The sequence below is a fragment of the Physeter macrocephalus genome, chromosome 4 (genome assembly GCF_002837175.3).
Source record: "Physeter macrocephalus isolate SW-GA chromosome 4, ASM283717v5, whole genome shotgun sequence".
NCBI lineage: Eukaryota > Metazoa > Chordata > Mammalia > Artiodactyla > Physeteridae > Physeter > Physeter macrocephalus.
This window is the reverse complement of record NC_041217.1, coordinates 98,478,293-98,495,528: the sequence shown is the minus strand read 5'-3', so window position 1 is coordinate 98,495,528 and position 17,236 is coordinate 98,478,293. Positions and strand designations below refer to the sequence as shown.

The following is a 17,236-nucleotide window of genomic DNA, read 5'->3' as shown; positions in this document are numbered from 1 at the left end:
TCCCGGACCGGGGCACGAACCTGTGTCCCCTGCATTGGCAGGCGGACTCTCAACCACTGCGCCACCAGGGAAGCCCTATTTTGACTTTTGAAATTGAGTTTGAAATGGTTAAATACAGCAAGTGGTCAGATACATGGATAGAAGTCCAACTTGGAGGTATAGATGTTAGCACCATCTGTATAGAAGGGGTAATCAGAGTCAAGAGTGGGAAGAAATCTTAAGGACACTTTCATTAGATTTGAACTAGCTTGATATGTATGACTGACTGTGAATGGAATTTGCTGTAGAATTAACCCCAAACTGCTCTACCAAGAGATAGCAAAAGACCGTGTTATTTAAAATGCTTTATAAAATTTTATTTGGTATTATTCAATCATACAGATTTTGTGGTAAAAGTGCATAATCAAACATTTAATTTTTCTTGATCTTGCATCTGTCACAGAAATATGCCACAGATGACTACATAAAGATTCACTACTTATGGATTCATATTAAAATATGCCACAAAGAAGAGATAAACTAATTTATAGGATGCTATTTGCTGATTATGAAAATAGAGATATATGAAGATATTATTTGGCAATAACAGAAAATATTTCTTTTTTATTTAATTACTTTCAAAATTCAACATAAACACTAAAATAAAGAGTTGGTAAAGTGGTATCACACATTTAATATATATTTCCAATACTATATTTTTCATTCTTGAATAATGAAGCACATGACCCACTGCTGTATAATCTGGGTTGTGTTCAAACATTAATTGCTGTAATCATGAAGGTTACTATTAGAAGCAGATAGAACAGATCTGTGCACAGCAAAAGAGTGGCTTTAACCAGAGCTCCATCCTAACGCGTCTTACTTTGTTAGGAACATAGTTTAAATATTTAAAGAAGCATGTCATGTTGATTCACTGGTGGCGTTTGGACACCCATCTAAGGAGTGAGTGATGAATAGCACAGCGTGATATGAATGGTTACTAAATACTCTCACCTTCAGTATCCAGCACCAAAAAGAAGTTATTTCAGTGAAGGGGCCTTAAAAAAGTTTCCCAAATCCTTGTTGGCTTTCTTTTCCTGCCACAGTAAATTATTATTTGGCTTCATTTGAGCTTTATGGAGCTAATTACCTTTGCTTAGAAAGAGTTAAAATTAAATGTAATTTTTAATTATAAAATGTTTCCTTGGAAACATTTGCTCCTAAGTTAAATTGTACTTTGTTCTAAAATACTTATTTCTTTTACAATTAGAAATCAAAGACAGAGCCCAGCATCGGGCAATTTGGAAACTGTAGCATTAATTGCCACAAAACTGCTAATATTTTTCATAATGGACAACTGATGGTGAACATCCAATTAACTGCTACACAGTTGTATTTAACAACTCTCCTCAGAAAAGACTTATTCTATTTTATGACCATTAATTGAATGGTCACGGGCAGTAGACATTTTTAAAATTTAGAAATTTCTTGAGAAATTATCTTTTTTTATTTAGAAATTATATATTTGTTTGAATTTAGAAAGAGCTGAGCATAATGATCACAATTAAAAAGATCAGCATAAGTAGGTGACCTCAAGGTCCAGCAACTGTTTCACAAATCACCTTAACACACGGGATTCACAGCCAAGGGCAAGCCTCTCTTTGGTTCATAAGGTGTTGTCCTGGAAACCATTCTGATGCAGTCGATAATAGGGCACACGGAGAGACACAGGGTACAGCCTGTACAAGTGTCAGTAATGGTGGGCAGGTGGGTTTCAGGATCAAACTGGATAGCCTGCGAACAGAAATAAAGAGTCTTGCTGTCACTGCCCACAAAGGTCAAGAATGCCCCCATTTTAGCATCAACGTTTTTTTCCACTGCAGGAGAGCTGCACTTGGAGACAACTACGCCCAGCACTGTGGTGCAGCTATAGCAACAGTTGAGCTGCCAGGGAGAAGGGGGAAAAAAAAAAAAAAAGGACAAAAAAGAAATGCTTTTAAAATTAGAAACACAATGTTTAAAATTCCTTAGAGGTATTTTTCTCTCTTTGTGTGCAGAAAATATTTCATAACATAGTAACTCTCTAGTGTCCTGTGTTCTGAGAAGAACATAGGTCTTGTCAGTCTGACCAGGACTGGGTAGGTGTCGGCTACCTGAGGGGGGCAGGGTGCTTCCACACCTTGTCCTTCTCATCCTCATGGTTCTCGACAGTGGAGAAGTGTCACTGTCAGATGGGGCAATGAATGCACTTGCTTGGATTTCGAATTATGTGTGTAGTGTTTAGAAGAAGGCAATAGGAAAAAAAATTAGCTTAAGTGCCAGCTTTCAGGTTTGAGGATTTCCAAGCTGATTCTAGGCATTACCCGACCACCAAGGGGAAAAATCACTGAAAGATGGGAGCCTGGACACCTGGCTTCCTGGTCCTGGCCTGATACTCCTCAGCTGGGAGAACCAGGATAAGGCTTCCAGCTCTAAAACTGCTCAGGATTTTGAGAAATTCAATAATTGATTCCATTTCCCCCCCTTCCCTTCTTTCCTTCCTTCCTTTCTTTTAACATGAAGCAATCTATAATATGCAATGAAAATACCTAGTGTGAAATTTACAATTGAGATTTTAATTTAAAGTCACGATGATTATTTGTTAAAGAGAGATATTTCAACAGTGGAAACAACATGCAAGAATTTCCATCTGGGGAGACTTCAGGGTAGCTACGTGCGGGCAGAGGGGACTTGAGGACTTGTCTGGAATCTTGCAGAACAATTTGATGTTTTTACTCAGATGGTGCACTAATTTGGAGGGACGAGCTAGGGGGCTGAGCAAAATTATGAGGGTCATTAAGCCCCCACCTCACTCCAGAGATACTCCTTGAGGCCAGGTCTGCAAATCTTACATTTTGAAATAAGTACTGAATTCTGTTGTGGTTTTTTTTTTTCCTGTGTCATATACAACATGTTATATAATCCAATTCAAAATATTTTTTATGTTTAAAATTTTCCTCCCCCAAATGAGGTTACTTGTAACTACAATTATTTTCTCTCTTAGGCACATAACAATGAAAATGGTCTCATTAGAGTAAATTATGTCAGGCTGCTTAATATTTTTTAAAAACTTCTGATCTTTAAGGAAACAACCATATATCTGAACAAGAACTGTAGTTATGACAAACTATTAGAAAATTTGTCTAAACAAACTGTTGCCATGTTTTGTAAAACAACATCTCCGATGGCTGTTTAAATGAGTAAAAGCTATTTCTCTTCCTTATGTACCCTTTAATAAATAGAAATCCAAGAAACAATTGATGAAAATAAAATAATACTTATGTTTTAGAAATCTTATACTTTGAAAATTTGCAAACATGTAAAACTTTTCAGTTGAAGATTTTGATTTTCTATTTTTTGTCTTTTGGAGACATAAGAGTCAAAGGACTTTAAAAATCTTTTTAAAAGTATAATTGTGATTTTTTTCCCCTCATTCATAAGATTATTTTTGCTAAAATTGTACCAAGGCTAGAATTCCAAGGTGGGAGTAATAACCTCTAAGATTTAAGATGTTAGAACCCTGATGCTGTGATTTTAGTGACGGAACTTCCTTACTTATCTCTGATTGGTTAATTAGAGAAGAGAGGAAATGAAAATGAATGTGATATGATTAGCATTTTCAAAGTAACCGTTAGAGACACTTCTCAGGTAGAAAAAAAAGTGACACAAGGGTGAAAATTTGGTACAGAAGTAGTGTTAAATTAAGGAAGAAAAGATTTTTAAAAAATTAAAATTATGTCTGTCGTACCTGTATTAGGTGATCAGAAGAATATGTAATATCGTACCACAAGCAAATAGGAACTTTCTCCAAGCTGAATAAGGTAAATGAACTACAATTTTTAACAATGGCCATTTTATCTATTTTGAAAATTCATTAATCATCTTAAAGGGATCTTATTTTACTTTATTATACTTCTTTATAGCTTGAAATATTTAATGAAAATAATATTATTCTGCGGTTTTTAGCCTGAAGACAGTTGAATGCCCATTTTTTCTTTATTGTTCCATGGCAGACTCTCAGCTGAAGGCTGAGGAACTGGGAAGAATCTCTGGATCATTTCATGTGGTAGGAATAAAACTTGTTGGCTCTTCCAGCTATAGAGGAATTTCTGGTCCCAACCAGCCCATCTAGTTGGTGGGAAAATGCTTTTTCTTTCTAACTGAAGCTCAGTCAATACTGAATGGAAGAGCATTCTCTTTGGGTAGAAGGAAGCAAGTCCTTTCAGGGTCATGGCAATAAGTTGTAGTTTTTTTCTCTCTGCATGAGAGCATAACGCTTCCTCATGGCCATAATTGTGTGAATTTCCTTTTTTGTTTGAATTTTTCCTTCCAATTTTATGAGTGATGAAATGATACTAAAACAATACTGTGCACTGAATGGTGGCATCGTTAGTATGAGTTATGGCTTCCCTTTAAAAAAAAATCACAATGTTATGAGGGTGAGAGGACAGAGAGCTATGTCACCGCTGAGTAGCAATGTTTGGCACGTCTGGTCTGAATACCACACTTTGTGACAGAAGATGCTTTCTGCTACAAAAACCAAGAAGAAACACGCCTCACAGCATCCTAATTGCAGCAGGATTCTTACCTGGTAGCCAGAGTCATTACAGGTCATGTAGCATTTGCCACAGCTGATACACATTTCTTCATCAATCACAGCCACAACTTGCTCTAAGTTGCTCAGTTCACCAAATGTTCCAAGGTACTGCAGTGCTTTTCCAATCACATCCTGAAAGATAGGCAGTGAATTACTTACAGTGTTCATTGTAAAACATTACCATGTGATGATTAATATCTGTCCACATTTCCCTGTTTTTATAGAATGCTGCATTATATAACTTAAAAGGTTTTGGATATTGTAGTTCTCACAGATATACTTTTTCTAATTATAGCTTACATATTTCTGTCTCCTGAAAGATGGGCTTTCTCTATATATCTAGCATAGAAACACAAGACCTAACTAATTGCATTCAACAGGTTTTCTACAAATGATCTAAATCAGTGTTTCTGTGGACAGAAGAAATGACACCCTTTTCAGTGGTTGTGGCTTACTTTTTCTCAATTTTGGACTTTGAATGATCCAAAAGTAATGAAAAGTGACAAAGGGTAATGCACTGATACTAGAAAACTTTAGATTGCTAGGAATGAGGGGAATAAAAATGTGGACACTATCCATTTATAGCACTGCATTTGGAGTCTAGATTTCATTTAGAAGAGTGCTTTGATAGCATACCCACCTGTCATGTCTTGAAGAGTATATTTCATTATTTAAAAATTCTAATTTATGTTAATTAATTAGGTTAATTTAATAGCTAAATAAGATGCTCTTTTACTATTAAAGAACTAGGATTTTCTTCATTCACCACTGAAGATTTTTCATGCTGTTACACATTGCTTTGTTCTTCATATTAATTGGAAGTGTGCTTAATATGTGAAGCACAGAAGATGTTTCATCAACAATAAGAAACACTCTGCTTCATAAAACAAAACAGAAGAATGTAACAATGTTTGTAAAATTAGTATGCTGTCAAGATTTTCTGCTTCTGTTGTTAACTTTTAACAAGACAATCTTTTGTTTGAATTCAAGGTCCGTGTTCAAGGTGGTTTGACTCATATTTAAAGCCATCTTCCTATATTCTCTATGGTATCTTATTTTCTGCTCTTCTTTTTATGACCTTGGTTACCCTTTTTTACTCTATTTTTTCCCTATTTCAGCTCTAAATGACAATATGCTCATGACTTTGAGCTTTTAAACTGAAACAAAGTTTACATAATTATATACCATTTGTGTGTCTCTCAAAAAATAAGGTGATCAAAAACTTACTGTCTTTACTATTTTCTTTTCAGTGTGTTGAAGGTATAATTTCAGTGATACCACAGTCTGTTTGTAGTGGGGGGGCACTTGATGTCCAAATCAATATCTCCATTCTGAATTTCTCTCACAAACTTAAGATCTACTTTTATCAGCTGCATGATGAGCATGGTCATTAGAATTTGGTATGTCAAATTCACCACTCACTGAATTTTTCACCAGCATCACAAAACTGGATCTTCCTTCTGATTTCCTTCGTCTTATTAACACTGTTAGGATTTCTTCAGTCACTGAGGCTTGAAATTTCAGAGCTGTATTTCACTCTGACTTCTCCCTACTCCAAAATCTCATCAGTTGCCAAGTCTTCTGAGCTCTGATCTTTTGAATCCTCTTTCCATGTCTACTATAATCTTTAACCATTACTAATTAATTTCCCATTACTTCTAATGTAGTTACAAGAGCCTACATAAGTCTCATCCTCGTATTCTCCTTTTCCTTTCTACCTTATGCAGTGTTGTCATCTTCATCTACGCTGTAGAGCACAGATTAAATTTTCTCACTACCTTACTCAAAAATCTGTTGAATTAAATACAGTTTCACATTTAAGTCTAGCATTTAAGGCTTTCTACCAACTAGTCTTTTTTGGTCTTATTTCTCACTTCCAAACACCATGTGCTTTAGCTACACGGGACACATGCCCTACACTGAACACACTTGTCAGTCAACTCCTCTGGCACCTAATTTTATCTTGAGTCCTGTGTCCAGAATACCCTTCCTTCCCATCTTCACTTTGAAAAATCCTGTCCATCCTTCAAAGACATCTCACATGCCACTAGTTCATGAAAATCTCCTTAATTCTTCCTTCTCCTTTCCTAACCAAATTGAAGATGTGATCTCCCTCTTCTTCATTCTCTTCTTCCTTTGTCTCCTACATCTTTTCCTCCTGCCCTTTTCCCCTCTTTGTCCTCTCTCTCTCCCCCTCCTACCAATGAAGTGGCCTATAGTGTTTTATCTATTATGTGGAACTAATGGTTACAGATGACTTTGAGTTCTTACTATGTATCAGGCCAGTGCCATAATGTTTAAGCATTTTCTCATTTAAATCTCACACATTTTATAGAGGATGAGATTATTGACATTTAAGGTATAAAATTAAATAAATGATGAAGCAGGGATTCAGACCAGGGCTGCCTAACTTCAAATTCTATGATCATAAGCACTCTGCTTTACTGGCTCATCTGTTATTTCTCTGTTTAGCAGATTTTACTTCATGTTGTAGATATTTTCTACATTTAGCTCCTTATTTGCAGTCTCTTAGTAGGCTTTGTTCATCTTTGTATCTCATGTTGTACATCTTACTCCTCAGATCACTGAAACATAATGGGTACTCAAATATTTGTTAAAATAAATGTATCTTTAGTTTTTCTATATACTAAATATTCAGCAAAATATTAGGCACACAGTTGTATGAGCTAACAGCTACTTTTTGATTTACCGAATACTTTTATTAATATGAGATTCACAAACAGATTTGAGTACCTCTTTAAATACAAAATAATCATAGTCCAAGTATCTGGATATGTTTAATATTTTCTAATATTTTAAGACAGTAAATGCATGAGGTCACTCTATGGCTGTAAAAGACTATACGTGATAGAAAATAATTTTTTCAATCTAGTGAACAAATTAGTCAAAACAGTTGTTTCATTGAATTAGATCATGGCTTGACTGAAATCATCAGTAAATATTCAAAAGATGATTAAACAGGAAACTCCCTAGATGGTCATCCAGCTTATAAGGTTTATTCCAAAGAAACAATACATATTTCTAAGATATTTTATTGTAGGAAGCAAATTCACATTCTGTGTATATCAAATATGCCTTTTGCTCTGTACTGGAGATTTGCTGTTGTCATTTATTAAAACATCGTTTAATGTGAAACTAAATAAAACAACGTCCTTGGAGCCTCTAAAAATTATTTACACATGGTGTTAAAAATCACCCTTCATTCATCATAGTTCTTAAGAAAATTATATATATATATATATTTAATCTGGAAGAGGATAAAAGAATAGCAACTATTTTAACTTATTTTGTAAAGAGTAAGCAAAGAAAATGAATTATCATTCTATGTGGCAGAAAACGTGGACATTTGTTTAAAACTCAAAGCTTCCAGGTAGTACTGCCAGCTTATAAATACCCTTGAGTACACGTTCTGGAATTTGGAGTTTGTTGAAAGTTGCATATAATCAGTAAAGCACATATGGCTAGTCTGGTCTCTGTTGGACACATACCTGTGGAGATTAGGGTACCTACATTCATTATTCCAAGCAGGGTGTGGATATCCAAAGGTCACGCGATCTGCTATAGCCATCCCTGATTAGTGGAAAAGCTTATGTGTGAATGTGTATGTGGGAAAAGTGATGCCAAATTCTTTAAAGTGTAGGTGATATATTTGATTTAAATATGTTTTCCCAAAATTAATGTTGAGAAGTAGTACAGAATTCTAGAATCACATCTTTGTCAATTAATTATTTGTTTGGGATAATCAAAAGCATTTTTAAAAACTAGATCAGTCAATATTTCTGTTTGATATAAAGTTTGGGATCAAAAGTGAGGAACTAGAGGGCCCCCATCCCATCCCTGCTACATCATACTTAATGTATTAGGCTCAGTATGAATCTCTTAGTTCTGGCCTATTTTTTTTTACAGGTGATTGAAGTATTTTCAACTTGTGATTGATATCTGACGTGTTAACTGTCGTTAGATTTAAGTCTTCTACACATCTGATTAGCGTACTATTTACGATACCTGTAAAAAAGTGTCATTCAAAGGCCAGGACCAAGGACAGTGTGCTGTGGGCAATCACTATGATGTCTATCCAAAACAGATCAAAATTATTTGGACGTAGCTGTTTAATTACTTTACCATTTCCTTAGCTGTACCATTACCAATGTCACAGGTTCTTAACTGTTATATCAAGTTCACTGCTTGCCTAATAAACCTATCAAAATAGGAAATGAGATAATTTGGTTTGTTCTCACAGAATTTATGCTGACACTTGATAATTTCTTCTTTTACTAATGGTCTCAAGTCAAAAGTTTAATGATCCTTAATGAAGCTTTCTGGTCTACTTCTATCTTTTCTTCACTCCCCTTGCCACATCAACCTTTTCCTTTTCTAAAGAACCTGGAGCACCATTTAATTTTTAGCAGTGTGATACAGCAATAGCATACTAAAATAGTTTCAAAAATACAGCATACAATTTATTTTCGATATCCTATATAATGTCCTCTGAGCTAGGAGACGGGGATGGTGACTGTACAATTAGAAAGGGAAGTCTTGAGTTTAAATTCAGTAGAACTCTGATAACAGGACTCAGCGTGAATAAGCTGAGTTGGGAGGGCAGAGACAAAGCATGATTCAGGAAATAAAGTAGTAAGTAAATTAGTGGAGAAGGTAAGAGAAGCAAGCAAACCAAGAGATGGGGTAGAAGCTAGTGAGGACCTGGGAACTGAAGTGGGTGAGAGAGGGTGGAGTGGAAGGGAGCTTGTTACTGAGAGACAGATGGGTGAGGTTTGGGTGTAGTCAAGGTTGGTTCAGTACAGATCTGTGGCCCTGATCACTGTATTCTTTTTATGTGGGCTGCCTCAGGCTTTAAAGTAGCAAGTTCTCGCCAGACACTTTGGATTTAAATACATTTAATGAGGCTAAATGTGATGTGTTTCTACTTTATCCTTACCTATCTTGGGCTTCACTTCTCTAATATGTTTTCCCTATCCTTTTCAGTTCTAAGAGCATTCTTTATGGGGATGCTACAGAGATAATAGGAGCTGAACAGTTCTAACTGTAAGTTAACAGTATACCATCTGCTCTAAGCAGTGGGTGTATTCTCTTTTCTTTTTTTTTTTTAACTTTTAATAGACAAAATACATTTCCATTTTTCCTAATATTTTCTCCAAATTCAGATAATTTGAGGTTTTGGTATTTCTGAAACATTTTAAAATCTTGATGCCACTCTTTTATGATCATCGTTGGTAATGTGATCTCTATTTTCGCATATGACCATGCAATACCGAGTTATCTAAATGCTTCACTCTTTTCCTATTCCTCGTGAAACTCAGAGATTATGTCATCAAATTTCAATTTGACAGTCTCTCATTCTTCTTGATCCATGTTCAGGTTAGAGCTCTGACTGTGGGATTGTTTTCTATTGTTTCTGAGCTCCCTGAAAGTAGATTTACTAAAGGTGGCACACTTGTACATTTAAGCTCAGACTTCCTTTCTGTGGCCTAACAAACTCTACGATGATATGGGATGGTTACTTTCCTTCAAGATTCTTTTAGCTGCCATTTTCCCCAAACAGATTTGTATACGGAACCAGAAATAAGTCAATGCGGTAAGTCTCTCATTGCTTCTCTCTCCTTTGTGAGATTAAATTTCCAACATGGCAATTCAATAATTTTGCCAATTTTTTGCCTTTAGTGGAGTGGGATTTTCATCTGAAGTCTGTAAAGGCTTACATCGCTGCTCTATCTTGCCTGTCCGTATTAACCGTCTGGTTACGGGGTCTCTGATGTAGTCCCCGAAAACATTTGTTTTCCTTTCATTTCACTCTCCTGCAGCTGCTTCCTCCATGCTTCACTTTCACATTTGTGGATTTCCATGCATGTGTATATCTTTTTGACATATACTGCTCCTTCCCCAGCCCTTTCATTAGACTTATTTATTCCAAAGAAGATATACCTTTCCATCATCATATTCTGGTCAGGAATCACATCTCAAAACATCCCCGTAAGACTGAAGAGTTGATTTTCACCATATTCTGTTCATGTGTTTTAAAGTGCAGTTTGATAATTTTTCATCTGCTATGTGTCTGTATATAGACAACTGAGAATGTTAATGCCTCCCGCCCATTTCTCTGGTATCTCCTGAAAATTGCTGGGAAAATCCCCTACTATTTTTCTTCCTGTGCCATCCCTTTTATGCTCCATAGTATCTAATATGCCTTACAGTTATATATGAGTACTTTTCTCCTTCCCCTCACAACTCAATTGAAATAATAAACCTCTCGATCAGGCTGACTGGTCTCCTGCCAACACTGTCTTGCCAGTCTTATGAGATGCAGTCTATCTCTTCCTAGAAGCAGCAGGAAGAAGAGATGAAAACATCACTAGTGCCCCTAAACCATTCATTTTCCTACCCAGAAATTCAAAGACGTTAGAGATACATTCCTGGCTTCATAAAGAGAATGAGAATTCATTCTCATATATATCAACAGAAGTGGGAAGCATTCACGGAACTTTATAAGCCTTGGCAGACTCTCAAATCTCTGTTATATGCTGCCTGGGACTAAAGCACGTTTCTCATTTAGCAGGGCCAAATGTGCACACTGTCACTTCAGTTCTCTTCAGCCAGGAGATAAAACGGCTTCCTCTTTGGTTTCTTTCCTCTAGCACAGGTGAACCTGTGGAATGTGTTAGGAGCTTCTTCAGAAGGTCCTGGTTCATCTTTTAGAAGGAGACCTTTACATCTATTGCTGGAGGTCAGTTGTCTTTTTCTTACTTTATCTCATTCTTCCCCTTCCCCTTCAGCACTGATTTTGATTACCCTCCTCTTCCTCAGAAGCCTTTTCTTTCACAAAAGCTACAGCTCCGCAATATGGCAATATGTATGGTAAATGCTGTGTCACTATGATATGGAAATCCAGAGGTAGGATTGATAAAGAGGAAATTGACTGGATGCCAGGCTGACTCTAGGGCCCCAGACTATTCCCTGCGGTAGGACTGACAGCCTCTAAGACCATTTTTTAGCTTCCAAGGACGCAAGGAGGAGCTGGATACCATGTTGGCTAGCGAAGACTTCTGGTTCTCAAGGACGCCCTAGTCACAGTGTAACACTGGGAGTAACCACTCGACGCTCTAGCTGAAATCCTTAGATGTTTAATCAGTATATCTCCCCTTGCTCTTTTACATCATGTTAAGACTGAGCAAGAAAACTGGATTATTTTCCTCATTACTGCCTCTCAGTTTGGTCCTTTCTAGGAAATCCTATTGAACAAAAGAATGAGTTTTGTATTGGATTTAAGGTCCCATGGCTGCATTTATTCCAAGTATGTATTTAACACTATGCTTTGCAAACATACTCATATGCTTGAAACGCCACCTTCCTTTTTTTTTTTTTTTTTTTTTTTTTTTCCTTTCATGAGAGACAGAAGAAGATAGTGATTAAGGCCCAAGTTTTAGAGCCAGATTTTGGAATCAAGTCTTGGTTTTCATGTCTTCCTAGCTGTGTGACCTTAGACAAGTTATTTAACCTCTCTGGCTATTAATTACTTAATCAGTAAAATAGGGAAAATATGGATACCTGATAGGGTTATGGTGAGGATTAAATGAGTTAATTCACAAGCATGCAGAACAGTGCCTGAAACCTCATAAGTACTCAATAAATATTAGCTTTTATTATTAATTCTCTGCTTAATTAACACTAATTTATTAAACTCCATGTTAAATATCACCATCTCTGTGAAGCTTTGCACAATTACCCGAGGCGGAACTAATCCCTTTCACTCCTCTGTGTTCCCAGAGCATTTTGTACATATTTGATTGAACTGTAAATAATTTTTAACATGTGTCTTTCTCCCCTGTTAGACTATGAGCTCCGTAAGGATAGATATCTTTCTTTTTAAAATTCATGTTGTATTCCCAGTTTCCTGGATTGCAGCGAGTGCATAATAAATATATGTTAGCACTACATCTCCACCAAGATCAGGAAAATCCTGGTGTCTTGAACCATGCCTTGTTAGTCTCTGGATGTATACCCAGTCCTTAGCACACTGTTAAGGTCACATAGCAAATACTCAATAAATACTTACTGATTGACTGATATTGAAACTGCCTACTTCTGAAGCAGCAGACCATTAAGTCTTATCTGAGGCATTTGAAAGGAAAGAAGAACAAAAGATGAGATCTGCTGAGCATGGCTTGCTTAGAAATAATATTGTCACACTCATAACCAGAGAAGATGGGGGTAGATTAGAAACTTGAATGCATGACTGAAAAACTTGTTCAGACAAGAGGGACTTAGTCAACTTTGTGGGACACTGGGGCCCTTTCTCTAGCAGATGGGGAATAATATACTGTGCTAGCTGAGAGGATAAACAAAGCAGTGGCATGGAGTTTAAACTATTGAAGAGAGGAATCTAGAAAGAGGCCAGCAGCGAGGAGGGAAGACACACGCTAAAATAAACAGATAGGTGGACAGGGAAAATATTAAGCACGGAAACAGATAACCCAGGCCCTCAGGAAAAAGGGGAGATGGAAAAATGGTATGTCAAGAACAGAAGAAACACTGTGGGGAAAACATAAAAGTAATGATGAAGCAGCAGAGGAGAGTACGTAGCATGCCTGGGTAAGTGTGGTACAATAAAACAATAAAAGCACAAGAAGAAATGTCTGATTCACATGCAGAGAGAAAATGACTCTTAAAGGGAACGTGGCTGTTAATTTCAATGGGGACTGAACAACCACATGGCCGCATCATCCAGATGGAGTCTAAAATAATGCACAAGGGGGCAAGGGACTCGTACGAACATGACAACAACCGTGGCTCCTTACATTTGAATAGAACTAAGCCTCGTGCAATACTTTCACACACTTCATTTTATTTAGAACAATGGAGTTGAGATCTTCTGACATTATCTAGTATTTATTCTCCTTCCTGCCAATCTCCCGCCTAGATCGTTACAACAGCCTTCTAACAAGTCTTCCTGCTTCTGTCCTTGCCCATCTAGGATCCTGTATCGACATCGCAGCCAGAATGAGCCTTTGAGAACTTTTGTCAGATCACATCATTCTTCCTTTTAAAAAGCCTCAATAGTTTCCTGCCAAGGACTTTCCTACTTCGGGGTCTTTGCATTTTCTGTTCCTTCTGAACGGAACGTTCTCCGCCCCCCCACCCCCGATATTTATCTGCATTGATCACTCTCTCACTCTTTGAAGTGTTTACTCATATGCCATTTAACCAGGCAGGCATCTCCTGATCAACCTCTCCAGCAATTACTTTTCTCCTAATCCTGCTGTATCTTCTCCACAGCACTGTGACTATCTGACATAGTATGTACCCACTTGTTCATTTGTTTATTGTCTGTTCTATAATGTAGACACCAAATGTAGACACCATGGTGTCCAAAATGTAGACACCATGAGAGCTGGGCTTTTGTTTTGTTCACTACTGAATTGCTAGTGACTAGAGCAGTGCTGGAACATAGTGGGTGGACATTAATAGTTGTTGGATGAATGACAAAATGGATGTATGGGTGAATAGGACAATTATTGCCAACTGGAAATTGGAATCTCAGTGGTTACATGTGAAAGACAAAATGAAACAATACCATATGTCCTTGCCAAGATGAGCAGTGCTTTCTGACCTGTGGGCCACTTCCTCATTCTTAAGACTTCCTCTTTTTTTTCCTCCACGTCATCATTTCCTTCTGGTTATTCTCTTATTTCTTTGATCACTTGTTCCCATTCGCTACCCCAGAACTTCCTACTCCCTCATAGGGTATTAGGTTAAGCAAGAAATGAAGTAAATATATGTGAAGCTTCTGTCTTGTGTCTGGCACCCAGTAGGCGGTCAGCATGTCAGTTCTTTTTTCTTCATATCATCCAGCACAGGTGCAAAATTAGCTTGAGTTCACTTATTTCAATATGCTCAAATCTTAATTTTTCACCCCACATTAAAAAACTCATCAAACTTAAAACACCAAGAACAAAATCCTGATTCATTATCTTTCATTTTTCTTTATCTCAGTTAGTGGGACTATCAAAAATCTAATCATCTTAGTCTCCTCACTTTCAACTCCTTTCTGTCCCTTATACCTCAGTATATAATGAGAATCATCAAATTTTAGAGGGAGAATTAGCAAGGCTTCATCAATTTAACCTCTGCTTCTGTTTCCATAACCATGGCCACTCACCAAATCTAGGACCACATTATGAATCACTGGGAACATCCCTTTTTCCACTTACCCTTCTAATCACTACCCAGTCTACAGGGCTCCTTAAACGCCAGTTCCTCAGAGAGGCCTTCCTCATCTCCTTCAATCTAAATTAGGTCTTGCTATGAAAGAGACTCCATACATGCTGTATTTTTCTTTATAGTCTGTACTACAAATATAGCTTTATATTATTAGTGTGATTCTTTGTTTTAATACCTGTTTCTCTATTCTGTATGCTTCATGAGGACAGAGGCTGTGTCTGTTTTATTTTTTGTACTACAGATGCTCAATTCCTAGCACACTACTTGTCTCATGGTAGGTATATGATAAAAATTTCCTGAAAAATATATGGACTTCTTCAAAACTTCCAACTTGGTTGACTTCCAGAGCTTTATGTATTCCTACTAACATTCTTGAGTTCACTTTATTGGACATATGGAAATGGAGGGTCACCCTAACCTGTAATCTACTTCAAGCTGTCCATTCCTAACATCCTAACTAATAGTGGGTAACATGTACAGTATTTAGGATACGTTTGGTGCACGCTAAAAGCACTTCACACACTACCTAATTTATAATCCCATGAGGCAGACTCTTTAATTATGTCCACCTTACAGATTAGTTAACCGAGGCAAGTTCATGTAGATGCTAAATGGCAGTGGCATGATTTGAACCCAAGCAGCGTGACAGAGTAGTTCCAGGTTTAATTCAGGAAACTCTTTTCCCATAAATGTAATCTGCTAAAATCTTATAAACCTTGCTACATCTTTCAATGAAGGAAACAGCTTCTTAAGACTTTCTAGCAGTCACTTTCTTCAAACACGGGCTACTTACTAAAATGACACTGGGAAGCCCAAATTCAGTTTCATTAAATGCCTATGGCATTGCAGTAGGTAGAAAATCATATGTCACTCTCTTATCCAAGATGACTTAATGTATTGTCTGGACTCCATTCCTTCCTTATTTGCCAAGGATATAGCTTCTTTAATCATGCCCTTTCTGGTAGCTTTAGCTATCCTTTCCTAGCATATAAACACATGCAAGCTTAGAGTATCCTAACATATACAAAACAACCCTTCCCTCTACTACATATCTTCTTGTCACTTTCCTTTTGATCTTTCTCAAGTTCAGGAAAGAGTATTCCATATGCCTTGTCCTTAATTTTGAAACCTTTATTCACTCTTCAATTTACCACCTCCTGGATTCTACTTTTCACCACTCCACTGAATCTGCTTAGGCCAAGAAAAGCTAAAATATGAAGGTCTGATGTTTATGCTAAGGAGTTTACCTTAAGATCATTGTTAAGATGTGGGAATTTTAAGCAAAGGGTAAAACAATCAGATTTGCATTTAACACAGAATACTTCATAATAGTTGGAGGATACATTAGATAAGAATGAGAAAAGAAGGTGGGAGGCCAGTTTGTAGAATATTTCAGAATTCCAGGAAAGAATGTGTAAAGAACTTCCCTAAGGCCTTTGCTGTAGGGAAGAGCAGAGGAGGAAGAAGACATGACAGATAAAAATGGTGGACATTGGTGAATGTCCATGATCCCATTCATGAGTGAGATGAGTCATAGGATGAAATCTAGGCCAAATTTCAGGTTTCTGCTTAGGTAAGAGGGTAGATAGAGTGCTGTTCATTGAGACACAGGACTCAGGAGGATCAGGCTTAGAAGGAATGATAATCAGTTTAGTTTGAAGTACGATGGCCTTTATGCACCTTGCTTAGACTATCCAGGTGGAGGTATCCAGAAGATAGTGGGTGACACAGGTTTGAAGAATAAAAAGAGGTAGGGATGCAATCCAAAAATGGGCATCAGACCTAAATAGACATTTCTCCAAAGAAGATATACAGATTGCCAACAAACACATGAAAGAATACTCAACATCATTAATCATTAGAGAAGTGCAAATCAAAACTACAGTGAGGTATCACGTCACACCGGTCAGAATGGCCATCATCAAAAAATCTACAAACAATAAATGCTGGAGAGGGTGTGGAGAAAAGGGAACCCTCTTGCACTGTTGGTGGGAATGTAAACTGATACGGCCACTATGGAGAACAGTATGGTGGTTCCTTAGAAAAAAGGAACGAAACTGAGTTATTTGTAGTGAGGTGGATGGACCTAGAGACTGTCATACAGAGTGAAGTAAGTCAGAAAGAGAAAAACAAATACCGTATGCTAACACATATATATGGAATCAAAAAAAAAAAAAAATGGTTCTAAAGAACCTAAGGGCAGGACAGCTATAAAGACGCAGACGTAGAGGATGGACTTGAGGACACGGAGAAGGGGATGGGTAAGCTGGGACGAAGTGAGAGAGTGGCATGGACATATATACACTACCAAATGTAAAACAGATAGCTAGTGGGAAGTAGCCGCATAGCACAGGGAGATCAGCTCGG

At 37.2% G+C, this 17,236-nt stretch overlaps 1 protein-coding gene across 1 annotated transcript in view; it reads right to left on the bottom strand.

Annotated features, from left to right (window-relative positions):
* Positions 1-6: 6 nt before the first annotated feature.
* DPYD (dihydropyrimidine dehydrogenase) overlaps positions 7-17,236 on the bottom strand; it is an 840,387-nt gene continuing 823,157 nt past the window's right edge. Inside the window, exons 22-23 of the mRNA XM_024119602.3 lie at positions 4,607-4,747; positions 7-1,773 (exon numbers count right to left, since the gene is read on the bottom strand). Of these exons, the coding sequence (XP_023975370.1) occupies positions 1,603-1,773; positions 4,607-4,747 (312 nt within the window). The 3' untranslated portion in view covers positions 7-1,602. The remainder of the gene's footprint in view (positions 1,774-4,606; positions 4,748-17,236) is intronic.